The sequence below is a fragment of the Opisthocomus hoazin genome, chromosome 10, assembly GCF_030867145.1.
Source record: "Opisthocomus hoazin isolate bOpiHoa1 chromosome 10, bOpiHoa1.hap1, whole genome shotgun sequence".
Taxonomy (NCBI): domain Eukaryota; kingdom Metazoa; phylum Chordata; class Aves; order Opisthocomiformes; family Opisthocomidae; genus Opisthocomus; species Opisthocomus hoazin.
The window spans coordinates 13,939,453-13,958,803 of record NC_134423.1 but is presented as its reverse complement, the minus strand read 5'-3'; the positions used below and the strand labels follow the sequence as shown (position 1 = coordinate 13,958,803).

General features: G+C 49.5%; 2 protein-coding genes across 2 annotated transcripts in view; one reads left to right on the top strand and one right to left on the bottom strand.

Moving 5' to 3' along the window:
• The window catches only part of TRIP4 (thyroid hormone receptor interactor 4), a 32,493-nt gene extending 21,161 nt beyond the window's left edge, over positions 1–11,332 (bottom strand). Inside the window, exons 1-10 of the mRNA XM_075432018.1 lie at positions 11,225–11,332; positions 10,398–10,564; positions 10,047–10,183; positions 6,665–6,901; positions 5,645–5,723; positions 3,696–3,825; positions 3,157–3,372; positions 2,488–2,614; positions 1,571–1,758; positions 336–460 (exon numbers count right to left, since the gene is read on the bottom strand). Coding sequence (XP_075288133.1) covers positions 336–460; positions 1,571–1,758; positions 2,488–2,614; positions 3,157–3,372; positions 3,696–3,825; positions 5,645–5,723; positions 6,665–6,901; positions 10,047–10,183; positions 10,398–10,564; positions 11,225–11,310 — 1,492 coding nt within the window. The 5' untranslated portion in view covers positions 11,311–11,332. The remainder of the gene's footprint in view (positions 1–335; positions 461–1,570; positions 1,759–2,487; positions 2,615–3,156; positions 3,373–3,695; positions 3,826–5,644; positions 5,724–6,664; positions 6,902–10,046; positions 10,184–10,397; positions 10,565–11,224) is intronic.
• A 1,977-nt stretch (positions 11,333–13,309) lies between these two features.
• PCLAF (PCNA clamp associated factor) lies at positions 13,310–18,446 on the top strand. The gene is made up of 4 exons (XM_075432154.1): positions 13,310–13,374; positions 13,455–13,532; positions 13,615–13,771; positions 15,880–18,446. The coding sequence occupies exons 1-4, from the start codon at positions 13,329–13,331 to the stop codon at positions 15,983–15,985; spliced, it is 387 nt and encodes a 128-aa protein (XP_075288269.1). The 5' UTR covers positions 13,310–13,328; the 3' UTR covers positions 15,986–18,446.
• The last annotated feature ends 905 nt before the right edge of the window (positions 18,447–19,351 follow it).

The window sequence follows — 19,351 nt, the reverse complement described above, 5'->3', positions numbered from 1 at the left end:
ACAAGCCACTTCATACGCACGTAAGCACACACTCAATAGCTTGTTGCTTGAGCCAAGAATAAAATCAAGTCCTTTGCTGTCAAAAGCTATCACAGAAGTCAGGTGCAATTCGATGGTGTTTGTGCTTGGAGTATGTGGCCAGATAAAGGACGGAGTTAAAGTCTGCCACCGTACCCATTCGGCTGACGAAATGCAGAAAGGATGAAGAGAATTTCAAGAACAGAAAGTTAAAAAGTGAAGGAGTAATAACTGCTCAGTTGAGAGAGCTTTCTGACACTGCTCATTACGTGGCTCAATGTACCAAATAACACAAAAATCCAAGGAGAGAAGTTCACCTTTCCGCAGCAGCATTCTATAGGTGGTCTCCAGTTCAGAGATTTCCTGAGGGGAAGGTCTTTTAGCAGTAGCTGCAATCCATAGCCGCCCTCTATGAGATGTGTACCAGGTCCTGCCCTCCACTCTAGAGAACAAAGGAGGACTTAGGACTTAAATTTCAGCAGAAATCACTCACACAGACAGATTTTTCAGTCGAACGTTTCGCTATGCAATTCCTGCTGCTAAGCTTTGCCCTGACCATTTAAACTCAAGCAACATGTCAGCACTACAGAGAAAAGCTGAGATGGGCAAGAAATAATGCAACAAGCAGACCATGTCCTCACTCCTTTAGAACAACAGTAACAAAGGACATCAATCCCCTGCAAGTACAGCAGTATGTCGGACAATCTGCTCATACCATTCCCTTACGAGCTCAAAAAGTTACACACAGTAAGCATGCGATCTAGGGAGTAATAAAGGACCACGCATCCACATGAAGCGGTCGTTAGCTGCAGCTCTAGGGGATCCCAGCATGGGCACTAGGCATCAATGCCGCAGCTGTATGGGAGTGGCTGACAGCATCCCCAGACCACCTGGATGCAGGAGCTGGGCACGTTAACATTTACAGCATCTTTAGCACGGGAAGTAAAAAAGCTTTGCTCTAAAATGAAAAATTATGTGAATGAAAGGAAAGAAATGGCTAAAGAAGATTGTTAGTTCTATATCAATGGTAGGAAAGGTGAATTAACATGTCAGGGATGCTGGCCGATTCCCTTTGCAACCCGATTCCTAGCCCAGAGGGGGAAGGTGGTGACAAGTGGTGTGTGCATGTGGTTGTGTCTTTTAAACAAAGCCTGGTCCCACTGTTGGCTTCTTTATGACAGACAAAAAGACCAACAGAACATACTGCACATTTTCAACCTATTTGCCTTTCAAATTCCAGAAAGGTGCATCATGACTACAGTGCAGAGATCTCAGCCTCTCTCTGAACTCAACCCACTGTGAAGAAACTTGTACCTTCCAGGTTAGCTACTCTCATGAAAGAGACTCTCATGAAAAACAAGTTCACTGGCTTCCCAAACCATCAGCACACTGGGTGACGAAGCATGGCTTCCAAACCTGGAGCTATCAGTAGGTATCAGTCACTGTACAAAGCAAGCACGTTCACAGAGGTCCTCTGAGGAACACAACTTTGCATCTCGCCTACAAAGCAAGAGCTGACCAGGACACATCACAGCTCAGGCCACTCCTTTACCTTTTGATTCCTCGTACAAGCAAGGAAGCCCAAGGCTGGTGCATGCTGAGGCACCAACCATCATCTGAGATCTCCTGCAACTCTCGATCCTGAATCCGCAACCTATTCCGCTCCAAGCCAGACTCAGTTCCAGCGTCCAAGGAATGCATGGCTCTCCTCAGGGGGAGCAAACCAGTTTGGTCCACCCACTTCAGTGTGGTCGAAAGAAACAAGAAAAAGGTTAGCACCTCTCTAGGAACGAAGTATATCAAGTGTAAATCCTGTTTGAGGCTCTTCTTCATCTAAGGACAGAGGTATTACTCTTACTGGGATCACTCTTGCTTGCAAGCTCACTGCGCTTACGTGCCATACTTTGGCAGGAGAAAAAGCAAGGCAGTGCTCCGCTCTGTGCGGCTTTTCCTGTCTACGCATCATAGCTAAACTATGGATGTAAAGAATACATCTACCTACTGGTGATTAAGAGCATTCACAGGAAGATACAATTTTCAAAGCATGTTCACAGCCATCAACGCTCAAAACTGGCAATAGTCCAACCTCCAAATGCTTAGCACACACCAAGAACACCACGATTAAAGTGGAATTAGAGAGTAGAGATTATGCCCTTCAGAAGCTGGAAATCTGGCAGAAAAGGCTCTGTAAATAGAGCTGAAAAAGTGACACAACCTTAGGCTGATTCTTCCACCTTCCTGAAAAGGAGGCAGGAGACTAAAACTCAGGTAACTCGAACCTCCCAAGAGCAGGCAACAGAGCACGGCACTGGCAAACCTTCTCTATCCCCAACTCAGACAGCTAGCGAGGATCTCTCAGACACAGGGGGGGAAAGAGGTACTACAAACATGCTAGAGTTCACAATTCTTAAGCTCATCTGTCCCAGAGTTAGTCATTACTCTGGAATAAATCATTCAACCCATACTGACCACAGGAGCAGGCTGAAGAAGACGGGGATTCACTAAAACACCAGAACTCAGAGTCATCTTTGCTTCTGGGCTCCAGGCTGGCTTGCTCAGCGTGCCACAATTAATGGCTTCAATGGTTTCATCCAGTCTGCAAGCACAAACAAGAGGCATGAAAATTCCCTGCTTCCACCTGGCAACGCCCCCCTTCCCCCTGCGCAAACACTTCTGACCCAAAGCATTTTTTTACTGTCTCCCCTACCTAAATGATTTCCTTGTAAGGTCCCATTTCTAATTTGAACAGTCACTCTTATCTACCACAGAAACTCAGCTTGGTTTGAATTTGAGACAAATTGGTTCTGTTGAGATAAGCCTTCTGCAACACCTCTTTCCAGAGCAGCTTTATCTTTAACAGGTGTGCCAGCTACCAAAATCCCGTGCAAGCCTCATGCAGTTGGGCTTTGGAGGGGGTCTCAGCAGAGTTGTGTTGAAAGAGATGATATGCTGCAAGTCAAAGGGACCCTCAAGGAAGAAATGGTAAAACTCCATCCTAGTGTTGGAGGTGCCCTTCAAGGGATGGGCTTGCTTCGCTTTCCTTACACTTGCTCTTCCAGATTCAGCCAGGCCACTATCCATAACTATTTTCACCTCCCTGCTCTCGGGCATGCCTTCGTGCTGCCAGTTGCCACTCACTTGCTGTGATATTCAGCCATGCTGTTGTCTTCCTCCAGGATCTGCCTGCCAGCAAAGTCGATGGTGATTTTTTTGGCAAGCTGAGAAGCGTGACGCAGCTCCCGTAGTTCCTGCTCTCTCTTCTGGAGGGCTTCCCTTTCCTGCTTGGAGAGCCACTGGTTGGAGTCTGTGGCAAAGTAATCTGATTCATCATCAATGACCTGGGTTCGACGCACGCTGGTGAGAAACAACCACAACAGTAGAAGATGAGCACAGATGAGCACAGCAGGAGAGCTACACAGTGCCGCCTGCCCCAAACCTGCCTCCCTACCAGCTCCTTTCTGTTTTCTCTTGAGATTTGCACTGTGAGGGACACAAAGCAAGGACATCCAAACAGGACCCACTCAAGGGGTTCCCTCTTGTTCCACCAAACGCCAATGTTACGGTGTGCATAGCTACAGCCCAGGTTTTAGAAGGAACTCTAACATTTCTGTTGAAGGCAGTGTAGCCTGCCAGACAATTTATGCTGTTTCACGATCGTCTCACAGCTAGTATCTTACCTCGTCCTGTCAAACTCCAACAACTTGTCTTTGTGTTTCACAGCCATTTCCAGGCCTGCTTTGAGTCTAGCTTCTTGTCGAGGCAATAAGTCTTTGCTTATGGCATCCAAATTCCCTGAACTTTCAGCACCTAAGATAGAAAACAAATCACAGGTCAACAGTCAGGGACGGGCCAGTTGCTCAAAGGCCAGTCTGGGTGGGCCTGGCTGCAGAAATGCCCCTTAAAACAACTTCCATTCAGGGAGCTAAAAGAACTTTGCACCAAGATCAGCACCTTTCCAAACCAGGTTCAAGCCCTGATTTTCCCTCTAGCCCCTTTCACGGACTCCTTCCTCCAAAGAGGAAGAAGCATTTAAATACTACAGCGACAACATCTAGGTAGTGTTTAGAGAGAAGGTCTTGGTCTTTGATTCTCCTTCACCCTTCTCTAACAATTTCGGCAGTCCAAATTCCGCCCATCACCAACTGCAGGCCTTGAGGCCCCTCCTAAAAGCCACATTGTCTCCTCAGTGTTGTCACCCCCACAAAGAGATTCTTGGTCACGACAGATCACTGGCAATTGCCAGTTACGCACAGAGCTAGCTTTCTGTCTGCTGCTACATGAGCCTCTTGCAAATTAAATCCTCCCCCAACACACCTCAGCAGGTTTTTCAGACCAGCTATTGTTAAAGATGGAGAAATCTATTCCCAGCAACAATCTCTTCTTTCTTACCATTTCTAGCAAGGGGCCAAAACCCAACCAACCAAAGAAAAAGGAACACAAAAAAAAAAAAAGGTTTGAATGAAAGCCACAACGAAACAAACCAGCGTATTTCACAGAAGATATCACACAGGCTAACGCCTTCATTTCAGGAAAACAAGAAAGCCTGTACTTCCCTGTTGTTGCTGATTCACACTTTTTCACTCCCAAGACAAATAGCTAACCCGTTTCAGCTTTCAATTCACAGATAATGCACGAAATGGCAGGGGCAGAAGGGAAGACCAACAAAATGAGTAAGAAAAGGGGATCCTAAAGTACATCAGGATCTCTAAAGGAAGATCAGAAACAGACCGACTCTGTGATCCGCTGTTACACTCAAAGACTTACAGAACCTCCTGCCATCTCAGCAGCTCTAAAGAGAAGTTGACACCAATACCCAGAGTAAATATTTCCCCAGTTATTCAGCAAAGTGTATTTTTCAACCAAGAACACTGTGACCTTGGCTGTATTTCAGCTAAACTCAGACAAACATCCCCATAACACACAGGTCTTCGCTGGGAGACTGGGTATTATTTCCTCTTGCTTTCCTTGGCTCTGTTCCTATTTTTAGCTCCCAAGATAAGTGTTAGACAAGAAGAGTCACTACAAAATATTAACCAACACCTCTCTAGACCCAGCAAATCAGATAGCAGCACTTCATCTTTCACAGCACACATTCCACATGAGACTTATCCTAATTTTTCAAGGCCTGCTACAACAATCCAGTTCATGTGATTGATTCAGGAATGCCTAACGAGCAGCCTTGGGGCCTCTGGCTAAGGATGTTATATGCTGCCGTTTGACACGTGCAGTCGTCACCTCTGTGGAAGTCCAGAAATGCTGCCGAGTGCTTGCAGAGAGCAAGGAGCCAACTTCCCAGCCATCCCTTTTAATGTCCACCACAGACACTGTGCAGCAACAGGGGCAAGTGGCTCAGTAAAGTCTGAAGCAAAGTTCACAAACTCGTCCTTGCAATTTACATCCCAGATAAACATTCAGGTGCCAGCTCCCGAGAAAGAATTATCTTTAGACTTTGCCATCAATTCTTTATAATCCAGATGAATGGATCCAGACAACATACACAGCAGGACACACACTCTCATTCCCACACAACATCAAGGCAAGTGTAGCACAGTGAGACAGAGGAGGGCCCCAGCTGTTGCACAACTGATTGGATTCGTTATATTACAGGTACGTAATTGCTACTGACCTGCCATGAGCTTCTTCAGCAACTTTTGGCTCTTGTTTGAGTCCCGCTGAATAATGTCCTGCTCTTCTTTAGTGCACACCTAAGGAAAAAAATGACAACTTAGGAATGACATCACGTGCTTGACCAGCTTGGAAGCCTTGGACAACAGCTCAGGGAAGCTGTTTAAAACGACCAAGACAGGCTACACCTCCTTGCCTTCAGTGTTATTGACATGGGGAGATCCCTGAAAGCTCGTTCTTTACTAAAAGCAATCCATGTGAAAGATACAGCCCGGTCTTTCTCAGTCCTGCGGGCAGGCACACTGCTAGGTGATCTCAAGGGATGAAAAATGCACTCAGAACCTCCCTAAGCAGATGAATAATGCTTAACACAGAGATCCTCTCTCTTGGCTGGCCACTTGGGTGTTACACAGATCTTTAAAAACAGCAACGGACCTGATTTAAACCATTTTCTTCATCCAACCAACATTTTCCTCTCTCCTGAAGTTAACCGTGCCAAATCTGTAGTCATTACCTTGCCCCCTTTCTCCAAAACGTGCCCATTCAACCACATGCAGGGAGTAACAGGTATCTTAAACGGTGCATACAGCACAAGTGTTGAAAAAAAGTCAGCACACCGGCCCTGGCCAAGCCTCCTGCCCCTTACAAGGCTACCAGTGCTGGGCCCAGGACGAGGCTGAAGCCTTGCACACATTTTGGACAAGACTGCAGCGCACGGGAGAGGCACAGGAGACTGTCATAAATCAGGCAAGCTCCAAAATGGTGTAAATTATGAGGCAAACCTCTCTGCTCTCTGATGCAGCACATCACAAAAGAAACACAAAGTGACTTAAAGCCCCAACAGTTCTCCTTCCCCTAGAAGGAGATAGTACAGGTTCTTTCCTGCCCAGCTTCAGAGCTTGAAGAACATTGCTAGAGGAACTTTGATCTGAGAGGCTAATTCAGCCCCACGCCATTTCACAGCCCTGAACAAACTAGGTCATGTTCAGGCATAGCAAATAAAAACCACCTCTTTACTAACCAGAGCACCACAGAACAAGCAGGGGCCAGAGCCCTCCTGCTCACAGACGATGCGCCCACAAACCAAGCAGTTGTTGATGAGCTTGTGCTTCTGGCCCAGGCACTCGCAGGTGTGACGCCCAGGGATCAGGACGGCCAGCTTGTCTTGGCCCTCCTTCGTATACAGGCTGACATACTTGGGCTTCTTCTTAGAGGAATTGCTGCTACTGCTGCTGCTTTCACTGCTGTTCTCCTGTGCCTGAGAAGCAAAAAAATAAACAAACAAACTGTATTCACACTGCAATAGCAGCAGCCAAGAGAAAGCACTGACCCTTGAATACACTGGGGAGACTCCGACAAGTGTTATTCTGCCTAACTGGAATGAAACTTGGACCAGACCCCAGACTCAATGGAAAGACAAGCTTAGCCCTGCCAGAAAAGGTCCCAGGAATCTAAACAAAGCAAGAACATAAGGATATTGCAGACCCACTTGATGCATTTGCTGCCTCTGTAAGCTAAAAGCGCTTGGGTCTAGGTGGCAGGCGCACTGTCAGTCCTCCGGCCCTGCAGTATCAACTCACAGGTATTTAACAGCTTCAAACAGCACCTCAGCTACATCCAGATTCTTTTCCAAGGGCTATTTCGGTTACATCAGCCCCCTGTTCGCAAGTATGAAGTCCTGTGTGTGCCCATCCCCAGAAGCAGACCGGTTGGCAGCAGCAGGACCTCTTCATTCACAGCCAGTTCACCACCCAGCATTTTTTGTTTTCCACCTGGCACAACCACCTGAGCAGAGGTTTTCCATGCATTGAGTGGCCAAGTATTTAGCTGTAACGTAAAATCTTCTCCTCCATTTCATGACTTGATGTCAGTGATTCTGTGATTCACCTCGAGTTTCAATCAGCACTGCACTGGGCCAGGCTTTGGGTCAGAGAACTAAGCTTCTGGTCAGGCCGAAATAGAGAAACCCTGATCAGGAACAAATCATTTTAGATAACGGCTCGATTAATAACCTGATAGTGGAATTCTCTGTCTTCTCCCTCAGACCTTACACCTCGATCAAAGAAACTAAGGGTTCCTCCTCCCAATCGACATCTCCAGCAGATACCAGCTGAGAAGTGAATTGTTGAGAAGTTAATTGCGGGAATTAATTACAGCACTGAAATCATTCCAGAGGAACAGAACAAAGCCAACTGCTACCACTTCTCTGGCAATACTCAAAAACAGATGCTTTGAGAAGTAAGCACAACACACTCCAGGCACAAGCCTGTCTCGTACCACTAGATAAGACTGGTTTCAACCATGAATTGCAGGCTAGCCATGACCAAGAAAGACTAAGACTTATTTCCCTTATCAATTTCAGCAAGCAGCACTCCGATACAAATGCACTCTCTGGCCTTTAGTTGTCATATCTGTGACATACTTGAAAATCCTCTTGCAGCTCAAGTGCAGCTTTTCTTTGCCTCTCCTCTCCACAGCCTCTCTTGACAATAGAAAAGAGGATTTCTTGGAAACCCTTTCCCACAAAGCCTGTCTTCATTCACCACAAAACAACAATTCGCTTTCTCTGCCTGCGGCACGCTAGAGGATCGCTCCTGCTCCCTGACCCACACCTCAGCTAACTTCTACATCCCGTGCCCTCCCACGCTGCTTTTCTCAGTGACAGTGCCGTGCTGTGGCATTAGGACACCTCTTGACTCTTTTTACCTGCTCTGCTCTCAATAGCAGCAGGCTACTGGTTTAGCAACAAGTGGGCGCAGCATTTCCAGTCCCCCCAGTTCCACCCAACTGACTTTATTGCCACTACCAGATCCAAACACTACCATTAGGAAAAGGAAAAAAAAAAACCACACACTCACAGACAAAGCAAACTTTGGCAGAGCTTTCTCAGTTTTCTTTTTAATTAGGTTAGAAGATAACTACAATGAAATGGAACACCACTGTCCATTTTTAACCCCTAGTTAAAAAAGTGTGGGGTTTTTATCTTTCAAACAAATATTTTCACAAACTTTTAAAGCATTTGCAGCTTCCCTGCTACAAAAACCTCAACTGAAAAATTTAACTTTAAGTTTCACCATTTATTCAGGTGCGACCCTGACTCTCGAGACTTGGGTGTTGCTCAGCCAGGGTCGCACCCGGATAAATCACCGAATTTAATTTTGAGAGGTGCAACGTTTATAGCATGAAGGACTCCACCACAAGTCTAAAGACACAGGTCAATTGCACTGCACATCCATGTGCTTATTCCTGCAGGGCACACGTACACTTCAGACAGCAATAGAGAGATTTACTGCATTTGATGTAACCTGGACCGCAGTGGCAGAGCTGGATCCGTACTTAAGGAAGGAGGTTGGGTTCCCAGCAAGTAGCTTGGGAAACAGACTACACCAGAAATAAAATCTAGAAATTCAGCCTAGCTAATTAAAGAAACATTTAACAGCAAAGACTGTAATATTTGATGCACTGTCTGTGGGAAACGGTTCTGCTGAATAGAAAGCAAGTCTGCTGCAAAAAATTATTTAACTGTCACAGCAAAAGGCAACTTCTGCTTGCTGCATGGCCTCACGCTGCTTGAAAATAGCGGGAGTTCTTGTTTTTCAGAGTTTCTGTGCTCTTGTTTTGCAGTTTCTTTCACTGCAGCTCAGACTATGTATGAATAGTGCAAAAGAATGTCTCCACAAAACTGAGCAACATCTCAGTCTCAGCACTAAAGGTGCAGGAGCAGAGCTAAAACGGCCAAACCAGAGGTGCTGCTCAGTGGAAAGGCACTCGCTGCAACTCTCCGATTCCTCTATCTAGCACCCACAGCTTCCTCTCCAAAGCAGCCTGAACTATTTCAGTTGCCAGTTAAAGCTTTGTTCAGCTTGACTGGGAAGTTTTAAATACGGCAAGAAGGAATGTTCTACCTACTTGGTGGCTTCCTCAATTCCTCAACCTTCACAACTCTGCTCTAACGAAATGCCTTTAACTACTAATTACAGCATCTACTTCCATTTTCTGCTCTCTCATACAGGCTTCTCTGGGGGGGGGAGTAAACCCATTTCGACATAGCCACTACCTGATGATTATTTTACTCTCTGTTATAGACACAAACATACACAATCTTTCTCCCCATCCCCAGATTATTTGCCCCACAGCAGTGAAAGACTCCTGTACACACACACAGGGTATGAGCATGGCCTGCCCAAATCCATGGTCCGCTTTGAATAGAGTTGATGCACAAGAATAGCCGTCTGATAACAGACTCTGACAACAAAGGATTTGTAATTCTGAAAGCTTATTTCTGCTTTCCAATCACACCTGTTGTCAGTGTTCGACATTACCTTTCCCTGCAACCCAGGTTCAAAGCGTGCCCTCAGCACCCAGTGACACGCAGCCAGCCCTCGCGTACCAGGCACACTCACCTTGGCCAGGTCGAGGGGGGTTTTTACTTCCTCTACGCGTGCACTTGGTTCAGTGTACGCAGGCGTCTCCTGCTTGTTCCTTCCTTTGCGTTTCCCCTTTTTCGCTTGGTCTCCACCCCGAGGCACTTCCAAAGTCTCTGGAAGCGTGCGTAAGCACAAAGAAAGGCTGGGTAACTACCAGCAAGAGAAAGATGTCCCTGAGCTCTTGGTGAATGAAAATTGGCTTTACACCGTCACGACAAACAGAAATAGGACCAGCCACAGGCTTTCGTGGCATGTAATTGTTTATAAACAGAACAACTGAGACAAGCTTATTTGAGACTTCAATTCCTTCCTCCCCATACCACTCACCGTCCTTTTTCCGATACGCCGGCAAAGGCTCAGACAGCAGCTGGGAGGATTTCCGCCACCTGGCCAGCAGTTCTTCCACAAACCAACCCTTCTTCCCATCGGTCCCCTGAATGAGGTCAACGACGTACTCCCGTATCTCATCCTCATTTGTTATTGACAAGATGTACCTGCAAGGGGACAGGATGGAGAAAAACGGGGAATGGGGCTTTTGTTCTGAGGAAGCCAACAGCCTAACTGCACGCGTATGCAATTTATCTCTCCTCTTCAGAGACCATGGTGAGGAACGGGTTTATGGGTTGAATTTTGAGACAGACACTTTGGGAAATCCCTTGCGGCTGTTTCACTAGAAAAACAGGAAGTAAATTATATTTCTCCCCCCGTTCCCTGACATCTCCCCTGACCCTTCTGCCAAACACCAAAAAACTCACCCTAAGACTCCAGTTCCCAACGAGTCACATAAAAAAATCTAAATCATAAACCAACAAGCTCCTGCTTAAACACAGGGAGACGGCAGCGTTCCCTTCCTCACCTACCGTCAGGACCCCACAGCCCTCCCCCGCCACCTCTCACCCCCTGTCCCCTCACCGGGCGTCCACCCCAGGGACAACCCCGGGCGCAGATCGCCGGGGCCTCCGCGAGCTGCTCTGAAAACACCTTTGTCTCTCTGTGTTGGCCAGAGGGGGACCCGGAGGCGACGCGACGGGCCACCGCTGGCCTGTCACGGCGGGCAGGGGAGAAGGGACCCGCTAGGCCCCGGCGGAGGGCACGGCCCCGAGCGGGGCTCAGCCACGGCTCCTGCCCGCCCCGGCGCCCCCGGCCCCGCTCACCTCACCACCTCCTCGCCCACGTCCAGCCCGAAGTCTCCGCGCAGGTGCTGGACGCACCAGGCCAGGAGCGGACTGGGCGGCGCCATCTTCCGCGCGGGGGAAGGCAAACGGCGCCGCACCGCCCCGACACCCTCCGCCTCCCCCCGGGAACGCGGCCGCGGCGCCACCGTTCCGGCCCCCAATCCCGGTTCTCCCCACGGGGAGCCCCCGGGGCTGAAGGCGAGCGAGAGCGGGCCCTGTCCCGCCCGGCTGCGAGCGCATGGGGCAGGGCTCTGCGCTCAGGCCCGGCCGGAGTACCGGGAGGGTGCCTCCCCCGGCGTGGGAGCTGCCCCCTCCGGCCCAGCCCGGAGGGAAGGGGTGAGGGTCCCGGTGGGACGGGGCGAGCTGTCCCCGCTCTGCCTGCGCCCAGCCCGTCACGGTGAGGAGCGGCCGGGCTCCGTGTCTGGCTGGGCTCCCCGGCTGCCTCACTGTCCCTCCTGCCTTGCTTCCCGCAGACATGGACCTTGCTCCCCGGAGTCCCGGATCACCCTCCGGCGCTGCCCAGCCATTGACTTTGATACCCGTAAACGTAAAATTTCCACTTACTAGAGTGATTGTAATTAAACTAAAGTAGATCCTTGCTGTTTTGTGAAGACCGGAAAGCTCTAAGATAAAAAGGCTCCTAAATAATGCTACTTAGACAAACTTGACTTGCTGTTTTGGGGGGGACAGGAAAGCTCCAAGATAGAGAGATTCCTAACTAGTTCTACCCCAGACAGCTCAGCCTTGGGAGGGCAGATGCACCAAGCTACAGAGATAGAGGCACCAAGAGGGCACCAAGACCAGAGCAAAACAACCTGTAAGGACACGGTATACTGATCTTAGAACTGAGTTTGTGCAGAAACAAAGCTCAACCAGCGGACACTGTGATGAGGAGCATAAGCCTTCATCTTAGGACCACCAAAGACCCCAAACAGGGTGTTTGGTGCGCACATTTGGAGGAGAAGATCACCTGTGTGCCCAACGCTGTAATAAAGAATGCCTGCTTAATAGTCTTCCAACTATTGAGTCTTCAACTCTGGCTTTTCACGGCATCAACATGCCACCACGACGCTTGCCCAGTCCTGCGGTGCGTTTGATCCAGGAACAGTTCTTGCTGGAAGAGACCATGAAAAGGCATCATTTTTCGCCCAGAGCAGTTCTCCCACCCTGTTCCCTGTGACCTCCCACTGAACGCACCTGAACTCACACTGGTGCAGGAAAAAAAAGCGTCTTGGACCAAAACGCGACACGTTGCAGGGCTTTCTATGCTCTGGCCATTCCTGCTTGCTGATGTGTTTTTAAAAGGGGTGTAGGCAGACAGCAAACTGGTGGAAGCCAAGGCTTCATCTGGGAAGGGAGCAAACTTCCCCCTCCCAGCAAAGCTCAGCGGCCCGGCCCGCAGCTGAGTGCAGCCAGCATGGTTTGTCCTATCGGGGAGCAGCACCAGTCCCCCTCTGCTCCCCCCGGGACCGCTGCGGTGCGGGTAAGAACGAACGGCAGTGCTGGGCTGCGGGACGCGAGTGCCGGCCCCCGCAGCGAGGAAGGGGCGGCGGGCAGCGAGAGCCCCGTTACCGCGGAGGGGGGAGGCGCGGGCCGCCCGTCTGCCTCCTCCTGCCCGCGGGGCAGCGATGCGGTGGGGCCCCGGCCCGGCAGGCGTCGGCGGCCCTGGAGGAGACATCACCTGTCCCGGCGGGAGCCGCGGGCCCTGACCGCCGGTGGAGGCGGAGGGGAGCGGCGCTGAAGGGGACGGGCTGAGGGCAGCGGTGCGAGAGGAGACCCTGAGGGGAGCCGCGCTGAGGGGAGAGACCGTGAGGGGACAGACCGTGAGGGGACAGACCGTGAGGAGAACCGCGCTGAGAGTAGAGACCTTGAGGGGATAGACCGTGAGGGCAGAGACCCTGAGGGGAGCCGCGCTCAGGGCAGAGACCCTATGGGCAGCGGCGCTGAGGGGAGCGGTCCGAGGGGACCCGCGCGCCGCGCCTCAGGGCGGGGAGAGGCCCCGCGTCCCCCGGCGCGCTCCCATTGGCGGGCGCCGGCCAATAGCGTTTCCCCGCGGGCGGCGGCCTCTCGCGCGCGGGCCGGGATGGTGCGGACGAAGGCGGGCGGCGGCAGCGGGGCCTTCCGCAAGGGTGCGGGCTGGGCGTGGCGGGACGGGCCCGGGGGTGGGGGGGAAGTGGACGCTGCGCTCACCGCTCCGCTCTCCCCGCAGTGCTGGCCGCCCGGGCTCCCCGGAAGGTGCTGGGCTCAAGCAGCCTCAACGCGGGACCGTCGCCGGCCGCCAAGAGAGGTGAGAGCGGGCCGCGACTTCCCCCCCACCCCCACCCCGCCCGCCCGAGCTGCGGCGGGGCTGACGGCCGCTGTCCCCGCAGGCGAGGGCCGCCGCGTCGGGGGGAACCCGGTGTGCGTGAGGCCCGTCCCCGCCTGGCAGAGGGGCATTGGCGAGTTCCTGCGGCGGCCGCCGAAGGAGAACCGGGCGCCCGGCGGAGAGGCGGCGGGGAGCAGCGGCCTGGAGCCGGCGGCCGGAAAGTAGGTGTCGGTCCCCGCGGGGCTGGGGGGAGGCCGGTAGCCCCCGCCCGCTGCCCTCCGCCCGCCCCGGGCACCGCCGGGCCTTGCTGGGGAGCGGGGCTCACCGCGGCTTTCCCCTCGGCCCGGGGAGCAGTGCTGCCGAGTCCCCGCAAACCGAAGCGGAAGCGGGGAGGTGCGGGAGCGCGGTCCTCGGGGTTAACGGGCAGGGAAGCGGCGCTGGGTGTAGCGGGGAGGCGAAACGCAGCGTGGACGGGGTTTAGACGCTCGGAGGAGCTTCGGTGGTCGGCTGTGGCCCAGCTCTCGGGATGTGCTGCTTGAACTTAATGCTCGTTTCCTTTAAAAAAAAGTCCCAAAAACTTAAAAAGCTGTCTGAAGTACGGCAGAGAGCTAAAACCGCCTGCCGAGCAGCAGCGATGTGCACAGCTGTCATCGCTGCAGCTGGTGCTCCGTGGCCTTGCTTTAAAGTCTGCACCGGTATTGCCAGGCATGTCTGTGGGGTGACATTAAACAGCAAAATCCCCGGCACTTTCAAATAATACCGAGTGCGGCATGCCTGGCTGCCTGCGAGGGGTGTGTTGAGGGCTGTCAACGTGTTCTTGGGGGAAACAAATTGTGACTAGCTTTCCTCCGTGAGTGCTTTGAAACTACAGTTTATTTTTGAAGGAGCAAGTGACCGCTAAAATTTTGATGGTGTGTCTGTTAACCTTCGTATACTGATTGAAATAATCACAGAATGTTCGGGGTTGGAAGGGACCTCTGTGGGTCACCCAGCCCAACCCCTGCCGAGGCAGGGTCACCCAGAGCAGGCTGCACAGGACTGCGTCCAGGCGGGTCTTGAATATCTCCAGAGAAGGAGACTCCACAACCTCCCTGGGCAGCCTGTGTCAGGTCTCCGTCACCCTCAGAGGGAAGAAGTTCTTCCTCGTGTTCAGCTGGAGCTTCCCCTGCTTCAGATTGTGCCCGTTGCCCCTTGTCCTGTTGCTGGGCACCACTGAAAAGAGTCTGGCCCCATCCTCCTGACACCCACCCTTGAGATATTTATAAGCATTGATAAAGTCCCCTCGCAGCCTTCTCCAGGCTGAACAATAATGTTCTTATCAAAGTCTGGTAAAACGCAGCACCCGTCTCCGGTGACCTTGTGGGTTTTTCTAAAAATGGGTACAGTAATTGGTAGTTCAGGCAAATTCTCTGTGCTCAGACATGCTTCATTTGCATATAGACAAGAGCGATGTGACTCTCCATGGCTGTCAGCTCTTTTTCAGAAAAGACTGCTAGTGACTTTTGTGTGTCAGAAATTGAATTGCTCTACGAAGCTGGCACTTCAAAGATGAACTTGTAGGCTGCACTACTGACTAAAAAGGTAGCAGCATGAAACATTGTCTTACAGACACTCTATTCCCAATTTTCAAGGTTGTTTTTTTTTTTCACACATAGAGAATCCCAAACTGTCTGGAAGGCCCCTGTGAGTCCTTAATTGTCTTGAAGGACAAGCAAACGACCAAAGACTTTTAAGTGCACCCTAGCTCTTGGAGAAACCAAAGATGTGCATTGCAGTGCTGCAAACCTGTCGTGTCTTCCATTTGAAATTTGTTTGGCTGAGTAATGGCCAGGTGCTGATAACTCTGCAGAGCACACACAGTCACCATCTAAAACATTTTACAACTTCCCAGTATGTTCTGGAAGAAGCAAGAGCTGTGCTCACTTAACTGTGCAACTTCTTTTTGCAGTCACTGTGGGTAAGTTAGGTTGAAACTTGGGCGTGAAATGGGAGTTAAATTTTCAGCTCCTAGAAATGATGTGGAACCTGCCTGTGGCCCCCTGGGCCAAGAAGGACACACAATGTCCGAGGATATATTGGTGCATGATGTTTTCTGCACTGAAGTAGGCTTTCCCGTTTGAGAGGTAGGTGTGTGTGCTGCTTAATTTGGGCTTTTGGCCCTTAGGATAAAGTAGCCTGTATCAGTCCTAATGTCTCAAGGTGCAGTCTGGGGCTGATTAAAGTCATTTCGGTCACCCAGCCTCTAGCAAAAGGGCTTTGTTAGTTGTGGCCTTTCAAGCAAGAGCTGAGTTCTGCTAACTCTTTTTTGAATTGATAATGCTTTTTACAGAGCTCGCCCCGTGCCACCAGATCCTCCAGAAGATGGCGAGTCCTCTGAAGAGGAGCAGCCGTCATCTGACACCGACTTTGATAAACCACATGTCTCCCATACTTGAGTAGTGAATTGTATAGTTTTTTAAAGTGTGTCATGGCTTATGTTCAGCTGTTGTACAGAACTAAGATTTTAAGTGCAAGAACACTGTTGCAAAATTATAGTGAAATTAATATGTACTTTGTACTTTGTGAAGCTTAGCATTCAGTAGAAGTCACTGTTTTAATTTGTATCTTTGTTTTGTTCAGTTCCTCAGTGACTTCTGCATACCGTGCAGTTTTTATCTTTTGATTGCCTTCCGCTTGCCTGAGACTTGCATGATCATGCTCGTTCTGTTTTTAAAAAGCAGCTCCTCAGTTTTCTAATATGCTGAAGTATTCTAAGAATGCATCTGTGTCATGTCTTTATTGAAGTAAAAACTAATTGTTTAGTTAATGATGACCTCTTTGCCCAAAGATGGGGAAGCTGGATTTGGAAAGACACCGGTGAGGTGGAAGGGTAGCTGTCACTTGCTCCAAATTAGAGGTGAAGTTTAATTAAAACAAACTGGGTTGTTCTAATGAATCAAAACCCTGCAAGCCCAGGGAGCAATAAACTGCTAAAAACAAATAAGATCTATTACCATGAAGGGCCTGAGGCTGCCACACAACTTCTGGGCTAATTTATGTGAAAGATTGAGTGGGGTCTTGTGGAAGAGAAGCAATGGGTCTTACTCCTTAGGAGTGCTTCTACTCTTCTTTAGAAGCACTACAAATGATCAGAGTTTAGTTGAGCCATAGAAAAGTCGAGTGTTTGCACATGAGGACAGTTTAGTGGCAGCTCTAGTAGATGAGCCTGGTGTGTTTGTCGCGGGGAAAATGGTTAACACTGTCTAAAAGCCTCTTCCTAAAAAGTCTATGAATAAAAAGGAGGGTTGTTAAACAAAAGCAGTTCAAGTTGTTTGAATGATAAGTAGGAAGTGAAGATTTCTCTTTAATAGAAATTAAAAAAGAAAAGATGATGTAAATTAAGGGGAATATGCTTGTGATAATGTGCTGGTCAAACTGCAGACTTCTTTGCCCTGACATCACACAAAATAACAAAAAAACTTGCTTTTTGATTATTTTTTTAGTGAACTGAAGCACAGTGCTAGTAAGGTAACGACTGAACAGGCTGTTCTGTAAGTAGCTGCGTAAGATCTTATCTGCGTTCACTGCTGCAAACTGTTTGGTACCGGTACTGCTGTTGTACAGGAAAGGTGTCAGCTAGCACTCTGATAGCGGGTGTTTTCTGTCTGGGTGCAGAAAGGCCAGGAAGAGCTTAATGGTCTTAGTAACTCTGCTAGTTAACTCAGCCTTTCTGGTAAAGGAGGAATTCTCAGCATGCAGAAATACTCTCCTATCCCTTCATTAGCCTGAATGAAGTGCTCCTGGTGCAGCTAAGGGCTCGCTGATGTCAGGATGTGGGCTGGTGTAGTTCGGATGCTCACACTTGATGAGACCTGGGGTAGGCAGTCCCACATGGGGAGTTGCAGCTACAGCTGAGCAGTGCCTGTGCTGCTTCAGGCCCTGGGGTGGCTACAGAGGTGCTGTGGGCGGCTCTTACCTCTGCCTTCCCTTCACCATTTCACCTGCCGAACTAGCTGTAGTCCTCAGTCACGGTTTCTCCTCTAAAACTACTTGGGAGCCAGCAAAAACTGCTGCACTCTTCCTTATCGCATCTGCACATCACCTTAAGGCTGCATCAACTCCTCCGCTAGCTGTGTTTAGCAGCGGCAAGCATAGGAAGGGAGAAGGTCTAAGAGCTGCTCTCGACATAATGAAATCAAGGCTGCTCTGCCAGGCCTGCGGTCGAGGAACAGCGCTGGTGCAGACCTTCACAGACAGACTGGGTTGCTCTGGCACGTGAGTCATTACAAAGTTAAAATCTGATGGAGCAGGAACGTGAGAGGCCGTGGAAGGATGCGATGTGCACACCGTGCACAAAAGCAGCTCGGGATCGAATAGTTGCCTACGTGGTACACGTCTCATGAAAGAGCAAAACTTGGTGTTAAGGAGCAGCTAAAACCGCTTTTACTTCTAATAAATAGATATGCTCAATCCGCACATGTCAAAGGAAACTGAAGTTTACATCACGAACTGCAATCTTAATGCTAAGGCCCAAATTTTTTTTGTAGAGCAGCAGTTTCTGGGTAAGATGCAGGAAAAGGTGTTTGCTCAGATGCGTTCTCATCCCGGTGGAAATACAGAAGAGTGAATTCCAGCATGTGAGCCCCATGCTGTGCTGGGGCTGGGACAGCTGATTTAGCTCCAGCCACTAACCTTTGAGTTTGGCTTTGTATGGGAAACTGGAACAGCACCCAGCTATTCTGAAAATGAAGAAAGAAAAAAAAAAAAACACCACAAATTAAGAGGGAGAGATTCCTAAAGCAAAAGAGCTCCAGATGACCCAAAATAAAATTTATGGATAAGACCCCAAAGACTCATAGAAGGTTTCCATATCCAAAAGCTTTCCTGTTTGTTTTTGGGCTGTTTTTCCAGCTATCACTGCTCTAATTAAAAAAATTCTCCTTAAAACAGTGCTGCGTTTTGCAAGTCTGTCAGTGCTCGGTTGCCTGGGGAGCTATACCCGCGCTGTGCCATGTCAGATATATTGCTGAACAATTGACGTCTGTTGCTATGAATGCTTTAATCCAGCAATAGAATTAATAGTAAAGATTAATGTGGTAAAGTGGGGTCATGTATGGTGTTGAAAGTAGATTTAAGACAAGGATAAACTGGGTGTATCACTGTACTCAGAGTAATGTTACACCACGTAACAGAGGTTTTTCCCTGCAATGGGATTTTGAGAGTTTTAGGGCAGAAGGTGTCATCTGGAGAACCTCTGAAGGGAAACAACCAGCTGGAAATCCAGTCTGTTGTTATTACTACTATTACTACAAAGCAGTTTTCACTTTTGAGCTCATTTCTTGTAAGTTTAAAGAATTATTTGATAACGATGTTCTTATGGTTAAATCCATATGAACACCACAATGCCCGGATTTTTTAATGGGAGAAGAGAGGAATACAAAAGCAGCTGAAGCACAGTGCCCTCCGTTATTAGGATTTTCAATTTAATTTATCAAATAGAGAACGGGAGCAAGCTGACACCTGCCAGAAACAGTAAGACCCAGCACTGACCAATTTATTAATCTCAACACTCTTATAAATACATACTTTAAAAAAAAAAATACCTAGAGCTGACAATAGGTGTCAGCAGCATCTCCAGCTACTAAGCGCTTGACTGTGCCAGTGACCAGGGCAACTCTGGTTTTGCCTTCTCGCAGTGTATTTATTTAGGTAACGTGTGGGGAATATACAAGCGTGTGCATGAGAGACTGAAACCGCTCGTTATTTTAGTCAGCATTATCTCACCAGGTAATGGTGTCCCCAGGAAAAGGGCATCAGCAAAA